The sequence below is a fragment of the Chiloscyllium plagiosum genome, unplaced genomic scaffold (genome assembly GCF_037043375.1).
Source record: "Chiloscyllium plagiosum isolate Xiang-an unplaced genomic scaffold, Cpla_swu_hap1 HiC_scaffold_6, whole genome shotgun sequence".
Lineage (NCBI taxonomy): Eukaryota > Metazoa > Chordata > Chondrichthyes > Orectolobiformes > Hemiscylliidae > Chiloscyllium > Chiloscyllium plagiosum.
In genome coordinates, this window is record NW_028270144.1 from 72,508,322 (window position 1) to 72,528,299 (window position 19,978).

At 40.8% G+C, this 19,978-nt stretch overlaps 1 protein-coding gene across 1 annotated transcript in view; it reads left to right on the forward strand.

Annotated features, from left to right (window-relative positions):
- The window catches only part of LOC122550655 (interleukin-18 receptor accessory protein-like), an 86,358-nt gene that overhangs the window by 51,754 nt on the left and 14,626 nt on the right, over positions 1-19,978 (forward strand). The window contains exons 9-10 of the mRNA XM_043691733.2: positions 6,907-7,056; positions 11,708-11,890. Coding sequence (XP_043547668.2) covers positions 6,907-7,056; positions 11,708-11,890 — 333 coding nt within the window. The remainder of the gene's footprint in view (positions 1-6,906; positions 7,057-11,707; positions 11,891-19,978) is intronic.

Below are 19,978 nucleotides of genomic sequence, written 5' to 3' on the forward strand. Positions count from 1 at the left end.
AAGGTTTAACAATGAAGTTTAACGTACGGCCAGTATTTAGGTTAGTTTCATCAATTAACAAGATAACCCAAAGTAGAGATTTCCCACATTTCTTACGTCATCAACTATCTCCTTCATAACATGCAATTGGAAAGAAATCCTTGAGAGAACTTATACTCTGGATTCAACTCACAGGAATCTGTTCTTTAGAATTTAAATGGACACAAATATCAATTACTGCTGCAAGGCCAGCAACTTGCTGAAAGATTTTCTTTGTTCTTCCTGAGTGTTGCTGGCCTTCCAGCTGTTAGGATCCTGATAGAGACTGTTAATGTTAAGAGAAACTCAAACACTCAGTATTCAAAGGGAGAAACTATGCCACAGGATTCCATGAATTAGAACAAAGGAATTTTACTATACAAGAGATAAGCAAACATAACTAAAGAAACACTGTCTTAGGTGAATACTTACGGTTCACATTGAAAGTCAATTGCAAATGCTTGTCCCTCTTTGACTATCATTATTTGAGGGGTCCTGGCAATTCCTAAAGTCTAATGATTTATTATCTTGCCATTCTATCATCAATATTTTGAAATATTGACCTCTAAAATGTTATTATGAACAATGAACAAGAGGTGACACAGTGCAAGGAGCAGTCCAAACATAAGTATTGCAGACTGGTAAATTCCAAGGTCCAGACTATGTTTCAGGGGTTGCACTGAAGTTTGATGCAAACTCCACCATTGTACACAGAGGAGTTGGAACCAGATTACAGTCTCAGACTACACATCAGGAAATATATAGTGCAATGCTAGACCGTAAGACCTTAAGACCATAAAAACATTCTAGCAGAAATTAGGCCATTTGTCCCATCAAGTCTGCTCCGCCATTCAATCATGGCTGATTAGTTTCTCAATCCCATTCTCCCTTTAACCTTTCACACCCCCTTGACAGTCAAGAACCTATCTATCGCTGTCCTAAATATACTCAATGACCCGGTCTCTATAGCCTTCTGTGCCAATGAATTCAATAGATTCATCACTCTCCGGCTGAAGAAGTTTCTCCTCATCCCCGTTCTAAAAGGTTTACTCTAAAGCTGTGCCCTCAAGTCCTAGTCTTTCCTATTAATGGAAAGAACTTCCCAACGCCATCTTTGTCCAGGCCATTCAGTATTCTGTATGTTTCCATTAGAATCCCCCCTTCCTTCTAAACATCATCAAGTATCGATCCAGAGTCCTCAAATGTTCCTCGTATATTAAGCCTTTCGTTCCTGGGATCTACAAAGTTAAAAATCACACAAAACCAGGCTATAGTCCAACAGGTTTAATTGGAAGCACTAACTTTCGGAGTGCTGCTCCTTCATCAGGTGGTTGAGGAGTACACAATTGTAAGACACAGAATTTATAGCCACAAATTTTTGCTATAAATTTGTTATAAATGTGCTTCCAATTAAACCTGTTTGACTATAACCTAGTGTTGCGTGATTTTTAACTTTGTACACCCCAGTCCAACACCGGCATCTCCAAATCATTCCTGGGAACATTCTCATGAACCTCCTCTGGACCCGCCCCAGGGCCAGTACATCCTTCGTGAAGTACAGAGCCCAAAATTGCTCATAATACTCTAAATGTGATCTGACAAGAGCCTTATAAAGCTTCAGAAGTACATCCCTGCTTTTATATTCTAGTCCTCTCGAAATAAATGCCAACATTGTATTTGCCTTCCTAACTACCGATTCAACGTGCAAATTTACCTTAAGAGAATCCTGGACTAGAGCTCCTAAGTTCCTTTGCACTTCAGATTTCTGAATTTTCTCCCATTTAGAAAATAGTCTTGCCTCTATTCTTCCTTCCTAAATACAAAGCAGTTTACAGTCAAGGAAGAACTGTGAAAATTAGCCACTGTTGCAGTGTAAGAAATGCCAATTTGCATACTGTAAACAGCAATTTATCTAAATGAGGTGGATTAGATAAATATCAACCAGGAAAAGCTCCCCTACTTTTCTAATAGGACCATCTTCATAAAATTGGGAGCACTGACGCAGCCTCAGTTTAATAGAAGCAAAATGGTGCAGATGTTGAAATTCTGAAATGGAAACAAAATCTATTGGAGAAGCTCAACTGGTCTGGCGGCATCTGTGAAAGCAGGAAGAAATTTAATGTTTCGAGTTTAGTATGATGCTTCTTCAGAACTTGCTCAGTGTCAGAGCTCATCTAAAAGATAACGCCTCCGACAAGTTCATTGGAAATTGTAATACTAGAGGGTGACTTGAACACAGAGGAACATAAGAGCAGATTGGCCATTCATCCCTCCCGCCCCGTGCCTGCTCCACCATACTAACACATGGCTGATAAGCTACTTCAATGCCATTTTTCCCATTCTATCCCCATTTTTCTTGCTACTATTCCTAACTAGAAATCTATCAATTCTATCTTGAGCCTATTTAATGCCTTAACACTCAGAGCCTTTTGGAATAGAGAATTTGAAAGATTCACCTCCCTCCTAATCTCAATCTTAAATAGTTTGCTTTTTATCCTGAGACTGTGCCTCTAGTTCTAGACCCTGCATCTAGGGGAATCATCCTTTCTGCACTCACACTGTCCATCCTTTAAGTATTTTGAATATTTCAATAACATCACCTTTCATTCTTTTAATTTCTTGAGAGTAGAGGCCCTGTCTTTTCAGTCTCTCTTAATAGGACTCAGTCTGATAAACTTCCAAAGCATTCTCCCATAGGAAATATATCCTTCCTTAGGCCAGGAGATCAGATCTGCCCATAATACTCCAGGTGTGTTCTCACCAGTGTTCTATACAACTAAAGCAAGATTTATTTGGCCCTGAGATCCACTCCTCTTGGTTTAAAGGCTGTTGTACCATTTGCTTTCTGAAATACTTGCTACAATTACATTTTAGCTTTCAGTGACTTATTAACAGGGTCACCGAGGTCCCTTTTGGATATCAACATTTTCCAATATCTCACCATTTAAAAGATACTCAGCACTCGCACCACTCCTGTGAAAGCGAATACCCTCACACTTGTTCACATTATTTTCTGTCTGTCATACTGTCAACCACTACTCAGCCTGCTTAGATCCCCTTAAAGTCTTTTTGCACCCTCCACACAGCTCACCTTCCCCTAAAGATTTGTTATCATCTGCAAACTTTGAAATATAGATTGTGAACAGTAGGGGCACAAGCACTGATCCTTACAGTAGCCCAATAGTAGCCTGCCAACCTGAGATTTACCAAGTTCTTCTTGCTGTTTCCTGTTAGTTAACAATCCTCAGTCCATGCTGTTACCCCAATCCCACATGCTGTCATTTTATTTACTAACCACCTGCATGGTACTTTACCAAAACCTTCTGAAAATCCAAATACACCACATCACTTGGTTTTTTCTCATCAAATCTGCTGCAAAAATTCTCAAAAATAAATTCCAGTTCCATACCCTCACTAGACCCTTGCATCGCAATTATTTCAGGGACTTCTTGTGTGCAGATAGGCACAAATTACTTCTCCTGTAATGGACCCAGATTTTCTTTGCTAATCTCTTTTTTTAACAGGTCTTTAGAAACGTTTACAATTAATGTTATGTCTTTTGACACTTTATCTTCATATTACATTCTCTCTTTCCATCTCAATTTCTTGGTACTCCTTTGCTGAATTCTCGAGTTCTCCAAATTTTCAGCCTTACATCTTTTTTTTACCAATTTTGTAAGCCTCGTCCTTTGATGTAATGTTATCTCCTTACCTTCTGACTCAAGAAGATGAAGAGTAATAGCAAATGAGTCAGAGCTGTTACTGATAAAGTGCAGCTGTAGATGCAATCTACATTGTAGGTGGAGAGAGACAGACTGAAGTGCCTTGTAACATAATTAACTGAATAGGTCATTGCACCATTGCATGCTACTGCACTGCCACACCTAGTGTGTTTTACAACTCTTTATGATAAATCGTAAGTTTGGAAAAAAAGTCACATACTTCCAGTCTCAATGCCATGCCCAAGACATAATGTTAACCAAGTCTGCAGAATGAATAAAGAGTTTGTATAATTTTAACTCCAGGAAATCATGTGCTGAAGACTGTCAGCTGTTTGCCAGAAGCTGGTGAAAGTAACAACTGGTAGGAGGTGACAGTGGAGCTTGGTAGGGACAGGAGTCTGTCTGTCTGTCTGTAACAAAATAGGAGCCCAGCAAGAAAGCAAGTTGTGGGAAGATATATGAAGAAAGCGATAGACCATATACATAGGACAACCTATACACTACAACCAATTGGCTTTTAAATGGCTTTCGGATTCTCCTCCAATATGTGTCCCAAAAGTGTTGGCAAATTGCCTCCATTTTTGTTCTACTCCAATGTACTCCCATTCTCCCAGATTAATTCTACTCTCGGTGAAATTGACATCAGCCAATACTCTGCTGTTTGTGTCTCAACTCACAGTGAGACTGCTGCCCTATTGCCCTCATTTTGTTTTCAAATAATTTTGAAATAATTTCTGTAGTCATCATCATTCTCAATCCATTAAGATATCTGGACTCAAATTTTAGCCTCTTCACTATCTCTGATGTTGTTAAAAAGCATAATGCTGGAAAAGTACAGCAGATCAGACAGCATCTGTGGAGCGTAGGCCATTCATCAGGAATGTCGGGGGGGCGGGTGAGGGTGGTGGTGGGGCTGGGGGGAAGGTAGCTGGGAAGGCGATAGGTAGATGCAGGCGGGCAGTGATAGTGATAGTTTGGAGGGGAGAATGGAGTGGATAGGTGGGGAGGAAGATGGACAGGTAGGACAGTTCAAGAGGGCGGTGCTGAGTTGGTGGGTTGAATCTGGGATGAGGTGGGGTAGAGGAGATGAGAAAACTGTTGAAATCGACATTGATGCCGTGTGGTTGGAGAGTCCCAAGGCGGAAGATTAGGTGTTCTTCCTCCAGGCATCAATGGTTTGCACTTGGTGGTAGAGGAGGCCCAGGAATTGCATGTTCTTGGTGTAGTGGGAAGGGAAGTTAAAGTGGTCGGCCACACAACAGTGGGGTTGTTTGGTGAATGTGTCCCAGAGATGATCCCTGAAATGTTCTACCAGTTTGAGTCCTCACCTCCCAATGTAAAGGAGACCACACTGAGAGCTGCTTAGAGTCTAAGTTCTGGTGTGATGAGAATGACTACCCTTAACATCAAGAAAGCATTCAGTTAAATATGGCATCAATGTACCCTGGAAAATCTGGGCTTAATGGGATCAGATGAAAACTTTCTGTTGTTTGGAGTCATAATTATCATGAAGTATAATCGTTGTGGATGTTGGAGGTCAAGCATCTCAGTTTCAGGACGTCGCTACAACAGTATCCAAGAGTAGTGTCCAAACCATCTTCATTTGCTCCGTCACTGAGTTTCCCTCCATTATCATGTTTAAAGTAAGAATATTCATTGATGGTTACAAAATACTCACCACCAACCATAACTTCTCAAATATGGGCGGTATGGGGGCTCAATGGTTAGCACTGCTGCCTCACAGCGCCAGGGTCCCAGGTTCAATTCCCGCCTCGGACAACTGTCTGTGTGGAGTTTGCACATTCTCCCCGTGTCTGCGTGGGTTTCCTTTAAGTGCTCTGGTTTCCTCCTACAGTCTAAAGATGTGCAGGTTAGATGAATTGGCCATGGGAAATTGCCCGTAGTGTTAGGTGCAGGGGTAAATGTAGGGGAAAAGGTCTGGGTGGGTTGCGCTTCGGAGGGTCGGTGTGGACTTGTTGGGCCAAAGGGCCTGTTTCCACACTGTAGGGAATCTAATTTAATCTAAATACTGATGCAATCTGTATCCAAATGCAATATGATCTGGACAACATCCAGTCTTGGGTTGATAAAAGGCAACTAACAATCATATCACAAACTTTCCAGGCAATGACTATCTCCAAAAAGAGATAATCTAACCCCATTAGTGGCATTTTCTTGATGAATCGTTAGCAATTTCTGACGATTACCACTGACCAGAAACTGAACTGTATTGGCCGTGCTAGTTCCGTGGCTACAAGAGCAGGTAAAAGACTAGGAACTCTGAGAGGAGTATCTCACCTCTGGCCTCCTCAGTGCCTGTTCACATGCTACAAGGCATAAAGTTTGTAGTGTCATAGAATACCTATCTCTTACTTGGTTGGATGTGGCTCCAAAGACACTCAAGAAGCTCAACATTTTCCAGGACAAAACAATGCACTTGTTTGACACCCTTCATCCACCTTCAATGTTCACTCTGTTCATTACTGATGCACAGCAGCAGCAGCAGTCTGTACCCTCTACAAGAAGCTCTGCAAAATCTCTTCAAGGCTCCTTTGACAGCTCCTTCCAAACCCTTGGCCTTTACCACTTAGAACAAGAAGGGTAGCAGACACATCAGAATACACCATGATCTGGAACTTTTTTGCTGTTTCTTCATTGTCACTGGTTTAAAATCCTGAAACTACTTTCTTAATGTCACTTTTGCTGTCCTTACACCTCCAGTGTTGCAGTAATTCAAGATGGTAACTTCTCCAGAACAAAGAGGAGGGATCTGGCCTAGCCAGTGATGCCCACATGAACGAATAAAAAAAATCCCTTCCAATCACCTCCTGAACCCGCTACATTGCTTTGTGCCTTTAAAATACTTCTTAAAACCTACCAACTGGACTAAGTTTTTGGTCATCTCTATTTGTAAGTCTGTCCCTTTTTTATGTATTGTTCCTGTGAAACACTTCAAAAGTCTTTTTTTAAGTTTAAGGGTACTTTATAAATTGAAGTAATAACTTTCGATTAATGCATGATGACAAACTTTGTCTTGGTCCTGATTTTGAATTTGACTCATTTCTTTGAACAAACAAGTTGCGTTCAAATATAAATAATGAAAAAATGTTTGTTTAATTAAGCTGATTACCTATGTGCTAAAAGATACTGTTTTATACTCTTTCAGAGTCCAACATCTTTCAAATAAAAGTAATAACTATATCTACGTCATTAATATTTGTGACTTTTGTTTGTGGATGTGTTGGAGTCTATAAGTTTTGGATTGAAATTTGTCTGCTTTATCGACATTATTTCTTAAAGGATGAAACCATTGGAGGTAAGGGAAATTTGCCATTAAAAATTATTGACTGAATTCATTTTCACAAGAATATAATTCTAAATGCAGTAACATTTCTCAATTGCATACTGTATGTAATTGGAAAAGAAATCCTTTTTCTAATCTCTGCAAATAAACAGTCCAAGAATTATTTAGAAACATCGTATTCTAGCTGAATAATCTTTTGTTTTAGATTATTGAGGGGCTCTATTCTCTCCCTAGTTACCCTTTAGTCCTTAATGTATTTGTAAAAACCCTTTGGAGTCTCCTTAACTCTATTTGCCAAAGCTATCTCATGTCCCCTTTTTGCCCTCCTGATTTCCCTCTTCAGTATACTCCTACTGCCTTTATACTCTTCTAAGGATTCACTTGATCTTTCCTATCTATACCTGACATATGTTTCCTTCTTTTTTTAAACCAAACTCTCAGTTTCTTTATTCATCCAGCATTCCGTATATCTACCAGCCTTCCCTTTCACCCTGACAGGAACATACTTTCTCTGGACTCTCATTATCTCATTTCTGAAGGCTTCCCATTTTCCAACTGTCCTTTTACCTGCGAACGTTTGCCCCCCAATCAGCGTTTGAAAGTTCTTGCCTCATACCGTCAAAATTGGCCTTTCTCCAATTTAGAACTTCAACTTTTAGATCTGGTCTATCTTTTTCTATCACTATTTTAAAATGAATAGAATTATGTTCACTGTCCCCCAAAGTGCTCCCCCACTGACTCCTCAGTCACCTGTCCTGCCTTATTTCCCAAAAGTACATCAAGTTTTGCACCTTCTCTAGTAGGTACATCCACACACTGAATCAGAACATTTTCTTGTACACACTTAACAAATTTCTCTCCATCTAAACCCTTAACACTATGGCAGTCCCAGTCTATGTTTGGAAAGTTAAAATCCCCCCTACCATAATCACCCTATTATTCTTACAGATAACTGAGATCTCCTTACAATTTTCTTCTCAATTTTCCTCTGACTATTAAGGTGATCATCCCTTGCTTATTTCTCAGTTCCACTCAAATAACTTCCCTGTATGTATTTCCAGGAATATCCTCCCTCAGCACAGCTGTAATGCTATCCCTTATCAAAAATGCCACCCCCCCCCCCCCCCCCCCCCACCCTCCTCCTCTCTTGCCTCCCTTTCTATCCTTCCTGTAGCATTTGTATCCTGGAACATTAAGCTGCCAGTCCTGTCCAACCCTGAGCCATGTTTCTGTAATTGCTATGATACCTCAGTCCCATGTTCCTAACCATGCCATGAGTTCATCTGCCTTCCCTGTTAGGCCGCTTGCATTGAAATAAGTGCAGTTTAATTTATTAGTCCTACCTTGTTCTCTGCTTTGTCCCTGCCTGCCCTGACTGTTTGACTCACTTCTGTTCTCAACAGTACCAGTCTCAGATTGATCTCTTTCCTCATTACCTCCCTGGAACCCATCCCCCCATCTTACTAGTTTAAATCTTCCCGAGCAGCTCCAGCAAATCTCCTTGTCAGTATATTAGTTCCCTTCCAATTTAGATGCAACCCATCCTTCTTGTACAGGTCACTTCTACCCCAGGAGAGCTGGCAATGATCCAAAACTGTGAATCCTTCTCCCATACACCAGTTCCTCAGCCATGCATTGATCTGCTCTATCCTCCTATTCCTGCCCTCACTAGCTCATAGCACCGTGAGTAATCCAAATGTTACTACACTTGAGGACCTCCTTTTTAAATTCCTGCCTAACTCTCTGTAATCTCCTTTCAGAATCTCAACCTTTTCCCTTCCAATGTTGTTGGTTCCAATGTGGACAATGACCTCCTGCTGGCCCCTCTCCCCCTTGAGAACATTCTGCACCCTCCCTGAGATATCCTGGATCCTGGCACCAGGAAAGCAACACACCATTCTGCTTTTTCGCTGCTGGCCACAGAAACATCTGTCTGTGCCTTGGACTATAGAGACCCTTAAAACAATTGATCTCTTGGGAATCTAAAGTACCCCTCATTGCATTAGAGCCAAAGAGTTTTTACAAATATATTAAGGACAAAAGGGTAACCAGGGAGAGAATAGGGCCCCTCAAAGATCAGCAAGTGTGGAGCCACAGAAAATGGGGGAGAAGCTAAATGAATATCTTGCATCAGTATTTACTGTGGAAAAGGATATGGAAGATATAGACTGTAGGGAAATAGATGGTGACATCTTGAAAAATGTCCATATTACAGAGGAGGAAGTGCTGGATGTCTTGAAACGCATAAAAGTGGATAATTCCCTAGAATCTGATCAGGTGTACCCTAGAACAATGTGGGAGGCTAAGGAAGTGATTGCTGGGCCTCTTACTGAAATATTTGTATCATTGATAGTCACAGGTGAGGTGCTGAAAGATTGAAGGTTGGCTAACATGGTGCCACTGTTTAAGAAAGGTGGTAAGGACAAGCCAGGGAACTATCGACCAGTGATTTCGGGGGTGGGCAAGTTGTTGGAGGGAATCCTGAAGGACAGGATGTACATGCATTTGGAAAGGCAAGGATTGATTAGGGATAGTCAACATGGCTTTGTCCGTGGGAAATCGTGTCTCACAAACTTGATTGAGTTTTTTGAATAAGTAACAAATAGGATTGATGACAGCAGAGCATTAGATCTGATCTATACGGACTTCAGTAAGGCGTTCAACAATGTTCCCCATGGGAGACTGGTTAGCAAGGTTAGATTTCATGGAATACGGGGAGAACTAGCCATTTGGATACAGAACTGACTCAAAGGTTGAAGATAGAGGGTGGTGGTGGAGGGTTGTTTTACAGTCTGGAGCCCTGTGACCAGTGGAGTGCCACAAGGATCGGTGCTGGGTCCACTACTTTTCATCACTTATATAAATGATTTGGATGTGACAATAAGAGGTATATTTAGTAAATTTGCAGATGTCGTCAAAATTGGAGGTGTAGTGGACAGCGAAGAAGGTTACCTCAGATTACAACAGGATCTTGATCAGATGGGCCAATGGGCTGAGAAGTGGCAGATGGAGTTTAATTCAGATAAATGCGAGGTGCTGCATTTTGGGAAAGCAAATCTTAACCTGACTTATACAATTAATGGTAAGGTCCTGGGGAATGTTGCTGAACAAAGAGACCTTGGAGTGCAGGTTCATAGCTCCCTGAAAGTGGAGTTGCAGGTAGATAGGACAGTGAAGAAGGCATTTGGTACGTTTTCCTTTATTGGTCAGAGTATTGAGTACAGGAGTTGGAAGGGCATGTTGCAGCTGTACAGGACATTGGTTAGGCCACTGTTGGAATATTGCATGGAATTCAGGTCTCCATCCTAAAGATGTTGTCAAACTTGAAAGGATTCAAAGAAGGTTTACAAAGATATTGCCAGGGTTGGAGGATCTGAGCTATAGGGAGAGGCTGAATAGGCTAGGGCTGTTTTCCCTGGAGCGTCGGAGACTGAGGGGTGGCCTTATAGAGGTTTATAAAATATGAGGGGCATGGATTGGGTAAATAGGCAAGGTCTTTTCCTTGGAGTGGAGGAGTCCAGAACAAGAGTGAGAGGGGAAGATGTAAAAGAGACCTAAGGGGCAACTTTTTCACGCAGAGGGTGGTATGTGTATGGAATGGGCTGCCAGAGGAAGTGGTAGAGGCTAGTACAATTGCAACATTTAAAAGGCATTTGGATGGATATATGAATAGGAAGGGTTTGGAGGGATATGGGCCGGGTGCTGGCAGATGGGACTAGACTGAGTTGGATATCTGGTCGGCATGGACAGGTTGGACAGAAGGGTCTGTTTCCATGCTGTACATCTCTATGACTCTAATCCAAACATATCAATTTAAAAACAGGTTTTGATACTTTGTCAGATTAATTTTACTATATGAGAAAATAATACATTATAGTTTTCAATAATACTTAATTTGCTATCATTTGAACTTCAGAGTATTTGTCATGTGCTAATTTGTACTTTCCAAACGTTAGCACACTTTTAATAACTCTTGTCATGTTGAAACATTCAGTTTATTGCTTGTTGTTGTAAATAACTAATGTATAAGAAATAGAAAAATGAATAATCCAGGAAAGGAGGGAGAACTGATGAAATAACCATGAAGGTTTCGATAAACTTTTGAGGATGACTTTAAAATTAACAGAAGATTGCAACTTTCTCCTGCACAATTATTTAAATGGCTAATTATTAATGACTGTGTAGTCTCAGAAATGAGAATACTTCTTAAATTCCATCCTGTTGCATTAACTCACATATGAACAAATTGGAACATCTTGAACTTAATGTTATCCTTGTCACTGCTAAGAAGGGGAATGGGTTTTGCTTTTACTCACCAAGAGGATGCAACGGGATTTAACTCTCGTGCAACTATGTGGAATCAATGAGCATTATAAGACAACTGCTAACCAAATTCCTTAAGTAGATGAAATGAATGTTAAGTATTTCACAGGTATAATATTGCCTGTTTTGCATGCTCTGCCTATGTTGAATTTATCCTCCACTACATCTAAAATTTCACATGTAATTTAAACAAATGAATCTTGTTCAAAATTACTATTTTTCCATTTAAATAGCTTCAGAATGTATTAAAACTGGCTGAAAGATAGTAAGCTCCATTCTCTTTGTTTTATTCCCCCTCATCACCGACTGTCTTACTCTGCCACAAATTACTTGTGACCAGATGGGAAAGAATTTGATGCCTTTGTTTCATATGCAAACACTTCTTCCTTGGGGGAGGATGATGAGAGCAACAGTTACATCATTACAGAGGAGAAATTTGCTCTGGAGCTTCTTCCGTCTGTGTTAGAGAAGCAGCATGGATATAAACTGTGTCTTTTTGAGAGAGACATACTGCCGGGAGGGGGTGAGTGCTCTTTGTATTTACTTAATTAATTTAACACACATTGTTGTATTTGTTTTACACTGCATATATTGTGAGGATTGACACATAAAAGCCTCGCTATTGTATGAAACTGGAGGAACGGTTAATTCTATTCTCACCTCCCTCAATTCTATTTGATGAACACTTCCATATAAAGTAGGAAATCATTAACATCACTTTAACGAATATTGAGATCCCTACACAGCCAACAACTCCAAAAATGAATCTATTAACCTCTAAAGTGCAGAAAATTCACCTTCCTATCGACAGACATTGAAGTACTACATTAAATTGCCGTAGAGTAACTAAAATGTTAACATTTCCAACAGGAAATCTTTTAGATTTTTATAGTTTGCCAAATGTTCCCTGAACTTTAGATCATAATCATTTGGATTCCTTTTTGGATAAGTTAAATCAGATGAGTTGCTAGCATCATTGCATGAGATCAAAGCATTTTATTAAGATACAGACAGACACAATTTACTAGTCAGGAGAATGGGACATATGCTATTTCAGAATGTCCTTGCTTTAATGTGCTCCACTATGCATATAGTTATGAGTACCTGTCAGTGAAATACGTCAAATATACTACTGAAAAAGACACATTTTGTTGACAATTTGCAATAGAAGGAGAGAAAATCAAAGACTTTTTATTTATACATGGGATGTGGGTATCACTGGCTAGGCTTGTATTTATTTGCTTAGCCTTAATTGCCCTGGAGAAACTGGTTACCAGCTGCTTTCTTAAACTGCTGCATTCCATGGATAGGCACACCCACAGTGCTACTAGCAAGGGAATTCCAGGATTTTGGCCCTGCAGTAATGAAGGACAACAATATATTTTCAAGTCATGACATTGTGTGGCTTGATGGGGAAGTTGCATGTGTCTGCCACCCTTAGCCTTTTAGTTGCTTAAGGTGATGAATTCATAAAGTGACGTCTGAGGAAACTTAGTGAGTTACTGCAGTGCATGTTGCAGATAGCACAAACTGTGGTCTCTGTACTTTGTTGGTGAAATTGATTGAAGGTTATTGATAGGGTGCTAATCAAATGGATTACTTTACCTTGAATGGTGTTGAGCTTTCTGAGTGTTGCTGGAGTTGCACCCATCCAAACTGAGTGTACAGTATTCCTTCACAATCCTGATTTGTGTCATTTAAATGGTGGACAGGCATTGAGGAGACCGGATGCAAGTTATTCACTTCAGAATTCCCAGTTTCTGGCATTTTCTTATAACCACAGAATTTATCCATGTTTATCCAGCTAGTTGCTGGTCAATGGTAAACCCCCAGAATGTTGATAGTTGGGTATTCAGCTATGAATGATGTTGAATGCCCTTAACAGGCTTTGTATATAAATTAATCAATTGGAAAAGGTGAGTGATTTACTGTAAGTGGTTAGTAGATGAAAAAATACTGCAGGTGATTTTTGATGGTAAAGAAAGCTTTCAGTTATGTTTAAAAGCACTTCTGGATATTAAAAAAATGCCATTAAATGACAAAGAGCAACGGTCAGATGTTCTCTTGTTGGAGATGGTCATTGCTTGGGATTTGTGTGGGGTCAATATTACTTGCCTGTTATCAGACCAAGCCTGAACATTGTTCAGGTCATTTTTTGCATGCAGCGCAGGTTTTAATTCCTAATTTCTTTACTCTGTTGGGTTCACTTTGGACATCAGTGTGTGTACAATTTTACTTTATTGAAGCATGGTACTCTAGAAAATGCTGCATAAATAGTATAGGCAGTCCTCAAGTTGTGAACGGGTTCCATTCTCGAGTCCACTTGCAAGTCAATTTGTATGCAAGTCAGAACACAATGCAAAATAATGTAAAATAATCAATTGTAAGTACAGTAAGAATTTGTATGTTGGATCTTTTGGAGCATTTGTAAGTTGGACATCCTTAAATTGGGGAGATCTTAAAATATCACAGTGCAATTCATCTACCATGGTCAGTTGGCCTTTCACCTTTATAAAGACTTCTATTTATTTTCCATGTACCAAGGCTTATCTCTCATTTTAATGAACCTTGGGCCACAAGACAGCCTGCTCATTGCTGCTCAAATAGGCTATTTCCTGACAATTTTTGTGACATCCAATCAACCATACAATATTCACACACCATAATCCTACAGTCAACTACATTTTTATTTGTTGACAAATGGTCGATTATTACTCTGACACACTGATTTAGTTTTACCAGGACTTGACCCGGACTTGTGTCATGAGTTTAGTCTAGTGCTTACTGAGTTATAATTTGGAGATGCCGGTGTCCGAGAGGGGTGTACAAAGTTAAAAATCACACAACACCAGGTTATAGTCCAACAGGTTTGATTGGAAGCACTAGCTTTCAGAGTGCTGTCACAACCACCTGATGAAGGAGCAGCGCTCCGAAAGCTAGTGCTTACTGAGTTGTAACACTTAACTTAAACATACATATCCCCTCAAAAAACATAAAGCTTAAGTCACCATCTGACTGATCTTTCAATAGGGCAGGCTTCATACTTTTTTTCCCATTTCAGCCTATTTACTACCTACAATGGACATGGACTGTTTCAATATCTGAGGAGCAGCAAATGGTGTTAAATATTGTGCAATCATCCCTGCTTTTGGCCTTATGATGAAAAGATGGTCATTGATGAAGTAGCTGAATTGGCTTTAGCAACTCTGTTGTTGTGGCTCTGTTCGCCGAGCTGGAAATTTGTGTTGCAGACGTTTCCAGGTGACATCCTCAGTGCTTGGGAGCCTCCTGTGAAGCACTTCTGTGATCTTTCCGCTGGCATGTGTAGTGGTTTGAATCTGCAGCTTCCGGTTGTCAGTTCCAGCTGTCCGCTGCAGTGGTCGGTATATTAGGTCCAGATGTGCTTATTGATTGAATCTGTGGATGAGTGCCATGCCTCTAGGAATTCCCTGCCTGTTCTCTGTTTGGCTTGTCCTATAATAGTAGTGTTGTCCCAGTCGAATTCATGTTGCTTGTCAGCTGCGTGTGTGGCTACTAAGGATAGCTGGTCGTGTCGTTTCGTGGCTATGGTGTTCATGGATTTGGATCGTTAGCTGTCTTCCTGTTTGTCCTATGTAGTGTTTTGTGCAGTCCTTGCATGGGATTTTGTACACTACATTGGTTTTGCTCATGCTGGGTATTGGATCCTTCGTTCTGGTGAGTTTTTGTCTGAGAGTGGCAGTTGGTTTGTGTGCTGTTATGAGTCCTAGTGGTCGCAGTAATCTGGCTGTCAGTTTAGAAATGGTCTTGATGTATGGTAGTGTGGCTAGTCCTTTGGGTTGCGGCATGTCCTCGTTCCGTTGTCTTTCCCTTAGACATCTGTTGATGAAATTGCGAGGATATCCGTTTTTGGCGAATACATTGTATAGGTGTTCTGCTTTCTCTTTTTGCAGTTCTGATGGACTGCAGTGTGTTGTGGCCCTTTTGAATAGTGTCTTGATGCAACTTCTTTTGTGTGTGTTGGGCTGGTTGCTTTCGTAGTTCAGGACGTGGTCTGTGTGTGTGGCTTTCTTGTATACCTTTGTGGTGAATTCTCCGTTCGGTGTTCTCTGTACCATCACATTTAGGAATGGGAGTTGGTTGTCCTTTTCTTCCTCTCTAGTGAATCGGATTCCTGTGAGTGTGGCAGTGATGATCCGGTGTGTGTCCTCTATTTCTGTGTTTTTAAAGGGAGTGGTTGGGGAAATTGAAATAGGCGATGACTGGGCTGTCCGGTCGGCCCCTGCAGACCCGGCTAAGTTGCTCTGTGAGCCATTCCCTAAGTTTATGTTTGGTCTCCCTGATGTAGTGAAGACCACACCGGGAACACCTGATGTAGTAAGCTAGGTTGGAAGAGACTTAGGTGAACCTCTGTCTTACCTGGAAGGACTGTTTGGGGCCCTGGATGGTGGTGAGGAGAGTGATGTACTGGCAGGTTTTGCATCTTTTCTGGTTGCAGGGGAAGGTACCTGGAGTTTTGGTGGTGAATTAGCATGAACCAAGGACTGTCAGAGGAACAACAGAAGGCAGAGAGGGATAGAGAGGGGAAGATATTCTTGATGGTGGGTCTATTTGGAGTTGGCAGAAGTTTTGAGAATGAAGCTTTGAATGCGGAGACTGGTGGGGTGGTAGGTGAGGACAAGGGGGACTCTGTCTTTATTGCATTGGCAGGAGGGGTTTTAGAGCAGTGGAATGGAGAATGGAGTTGGTGAAGTAGAGGGCTGTCTGGATGATGGAGGGAGGAAAAACACGTTGTTCAAAATAAGTGGACATCTGGGATGCTTGGGAGTGGAATGTCTCCTCGTCTGAGCAGATGCGGCAGAGCGAAGATGGAGGAATTGGGATAATAGGATGGAGTTCTTGCCAGATACTGGGTGTAGGAGGTGTAGTCCAGGTAGTTGTGGGAGCCCATAGGTTTGTAGTCGATGTCCGTCTGGAGAATGTCGCCGGAGATGGAAATGGTGAGGTCAAGAAAGGGGAGGGAAGTGTTGGAGATGGACGAAGTGAATTTGAGGGCAGGGTGGAAATTGTTGACGAAGTTGATGAACTGCTTCAGTTCAGCCTGGGTACAGGATGCTGCACTGATGGAGTCATCGATATAACAGTGAAAGAGTTAGGGCACAGTGCCTGTGTAGCAAAGCTTGACAGTTAACTGTCATCATATAACTAGTGCATTATCAACCTATCAACACTTTTTCCTCATACAGTACGAACACGTTGTTCCTCTATACATTTCTTGAGAATCGCCCTTATTAGTGCAAGACCAAAAGCTTCAGCAAATGTGTCTTTTTCAGCAATACTCAAGTTCTGCACTGTAACCTTGTACCATGTTGTGTAACCCTAGGTACTCGCAGTATGATAAATAGCATTGTTTAACTGTGTGCAAAGCTGGAGACAGTAGATCCTGAGAGGTTAAGAATTTGGGCTTTCAGTTCGGATTCCTGAAGATTAGTATTCAGAAGCCAGTTTATTTGCAGCATTGAGTCTTACTCTCATCTTCTTTTCCACCTATCCACTCCACCCTCCCCCCCAACCTATCACCTTCATCCCCTCCCCCATTCACCCATTGTACTCTATGCTACTTTCTCCCCACCTCCACCCTTCTCTCACTTATCTCTCCACCCTTCAGGTTCTCTGCCTGTATTCCTGATGAAGGGCTTTTGCCCGAAACGTCAATTTTACTGCTCCTCTGATGCTGCCTGAATTGCTGTGCTCTTCCAGCACCACTAATTCAGAATCTTACTCTCATATACTAGTTACAGAAACATAGTCACAGATCTTTGTGTATTTATAACTCATCTGTCTGTCATCGTGAAAGTAAACTAAATAAAAGTCCCTTATAGTTTGAATGAACTCTACCAGCCAATTTTAAGGGTTTCTGGGGTCGTTCAAAAGCTGGAAATTTATGAGACCATGAGTTTCTAGCTGATGAAATGAGTGAGTAATTCCTCCTGCTTGAATGGGTGTTTAATTTGCATGTGACCACAGCACATCCTGTTTTGGAAGAGTGAATTTCACACTCTGGGCGGAATCTTATAATTCAGAGCTTTGAGTGACGTAAGCTATGACAAAATTTGTGCCGAAATTGGACCAGTCTGGTGAAATCAATCTTAATATTAGAAGCACATGCTGCAACTTTTATCCTTTTCACAAAGGCGTGGTGAGTTGGCCAATTACGAGGGAATTATTGCTTGTTAGACACCTTGTTCAAACCACAATATGCCTCATTAATATGCAGCTTTCTGTCTTACCAAAATCTCCCAAAATTCTAGATGTTGAGAAAACCTGAAATGAGAACTCAGCGTGGATAGCTGTCTAATTCAGCTCACTGTTGCCAGTGAGGACCTCCATGTTAGATGCCAGGCACCAGTGTCTTGGGTTTGTTCCATGGGTACTGGCCACATGCATCCATGTCCTCTGACATTGAACTACCGCTATGTGCTAGCCTCTAAGAACTTCCATGGTGCATCTCCGATCCACTTACAGTATGTTTCTGCACTTGTTGCAATCAGAGCTGTCCCAGCAGTTCCTATTGTAAATAGAAACTCTGAGACTCAGCCCTCAGCTCATGGACTGGATCAGGCTGTACCTCCGGGCTTTTTGCTCACTGTCATAGCACTCACTCACTCAGCCTGCCTGAATGCTCACAACATCCTTGCCTTTTTGCCCCTTTCCCCCTCAATCAGAGATACCAGGCTCACTGTACTCTTGTAATGTCTTGCCATTCAGCACAAACACAAAGGCATCAGGTTTGTCATGTTTGTCAGCAGGTCTCAGTCAAGTGTTTTCATTTCTAGCCTGAAAACTGTGTTGTGCTGTTACAGGTGTGGTGCTTCTTACACTAGTATTAATGCATACTGAGGCAATTTGTTTTTATCGTAAAGGATGGTCTATGGAGAAAGGTGGCCTTTCATTATTTAAGGCATTAAACACTCATAAAAGTTTACATTATTACATCTCAAAAGATCTGTTCCACACTGGCATGGTGATTAATGTAAATCTATTCATGGAAACTCTTTAAGGGAGTTTTGAGATTTGTAGCTTAGGTTGAGGTTCTGAATGTAGGTTTGCTCGCTGAGCTGGAGGGTTCATTTTCAGAAGTTTCGTCACCGTACTAGGTTAAATCTTAACAAAGCTTCGTCCATAGGCTCACTGAAGATGTTACCTAGTATGATGATGAAACATCTGACAATGAATCTTCCAGCTCAGTGAGCAAACCTACATCTAGAACTCTTTAAGGGATTTTTTATGTTTGCCAACATTTATAGAAGTCAGTGAAATTGGCATTGACATTTACAAACTTTTAATAGTGTAGTATCACTGAAGCCCAGTGGCAAATCTATTACTAAAGGTTGATGCAATTTGGTGATCCTGTGTGTTACCTAATTTACAGGATAGTATCATATTTGTTTCAAGTATTGCATGGAATTTAATGTAAATGACAGGGGTTAAAGTGCACTGATTTGGGAATAATTAGGAACAGCACATTGCATTCAATATGTCTCTAGTTGATCCAAGGTATGATTCGTGATTAGAGCATGACTGTGTGCATCTACTTCCTGTAAGTGTGCAGTATATAAAGGCATTAGAGTCAAGAGTAGAGGGAATTAAAGTAATTATTGCCAAATCAATATTTTGTCCTTCGTGGTACAAGCAGCATCGCTCATATTTCCAGGCGAAAGCCCAAGGATAGGTTGAATGGGTTGAGATTCCATATATCTGGATCCCACAACAATTTCCCTCCATGTGAATCTCCCGTTAATCTGAATATATGCGGAGTCCACAAGTACATTATGCCTCATGATACATTCTGCTCGGGAATTCAGTTGCTTTGCAAATTATCCAAAACTTGCATTATGTAACACACCTTTGTAAACAGACTCAGGAAAGTTCCATTATTTTGTTTTTTTGAACTGAACTGTTCCATTTCTTTTGTTCCTATGCAAACCTATTCTGTCTAGTGAATAGGAGTTACACATATACGTTTTAACAACAAGGACAATTGGAGCAAACTTTACATGTGATTTATATTTTACCACAGATAAAGCAAAAGATGAGTAAAAGAATGCAACTGTAAACTCTGTTATATTGTCTGGAACATCAATGGCCAGTATTGTATAACTCTAATTATTACATCAACATTATCTTTGATCTGTATTTACGCTCCAGTGAAAGGGAAAAGCCTACTCCTTTGGCTATAGGATGGCCCTTGTTTGCATGTGAATTTTAAGCAGCCTGACTTGACAGTTACTTTTTCTGGCCATGCCATTATAAGATTGAGTTATTTTCCAACAATTAGTAATTCTAATTTGATTAAGCAAGTGAGTGATAAAATTATGTTCTGTTTGATTGTAGTTAGTTGTAAGACAGCTTCTTTAAGGAAGAAAGCCTATGGCAAAGTCAACGTTACGCTCATGGATTTATGGGTGTTTTATTGGCTTGAGAATGGTTTGAAGTGAAATGCTAAATAAAAACCAAAATAAAAGCAGATGCTGGAAATCAGACACAAAAACAAAAGTTGCTGGAGAAGCTCAGCAGATCAGGCAGAATCTGTGAAGAGAAAGCAGAGTTAACATTTTGGGTCCAGTGACCC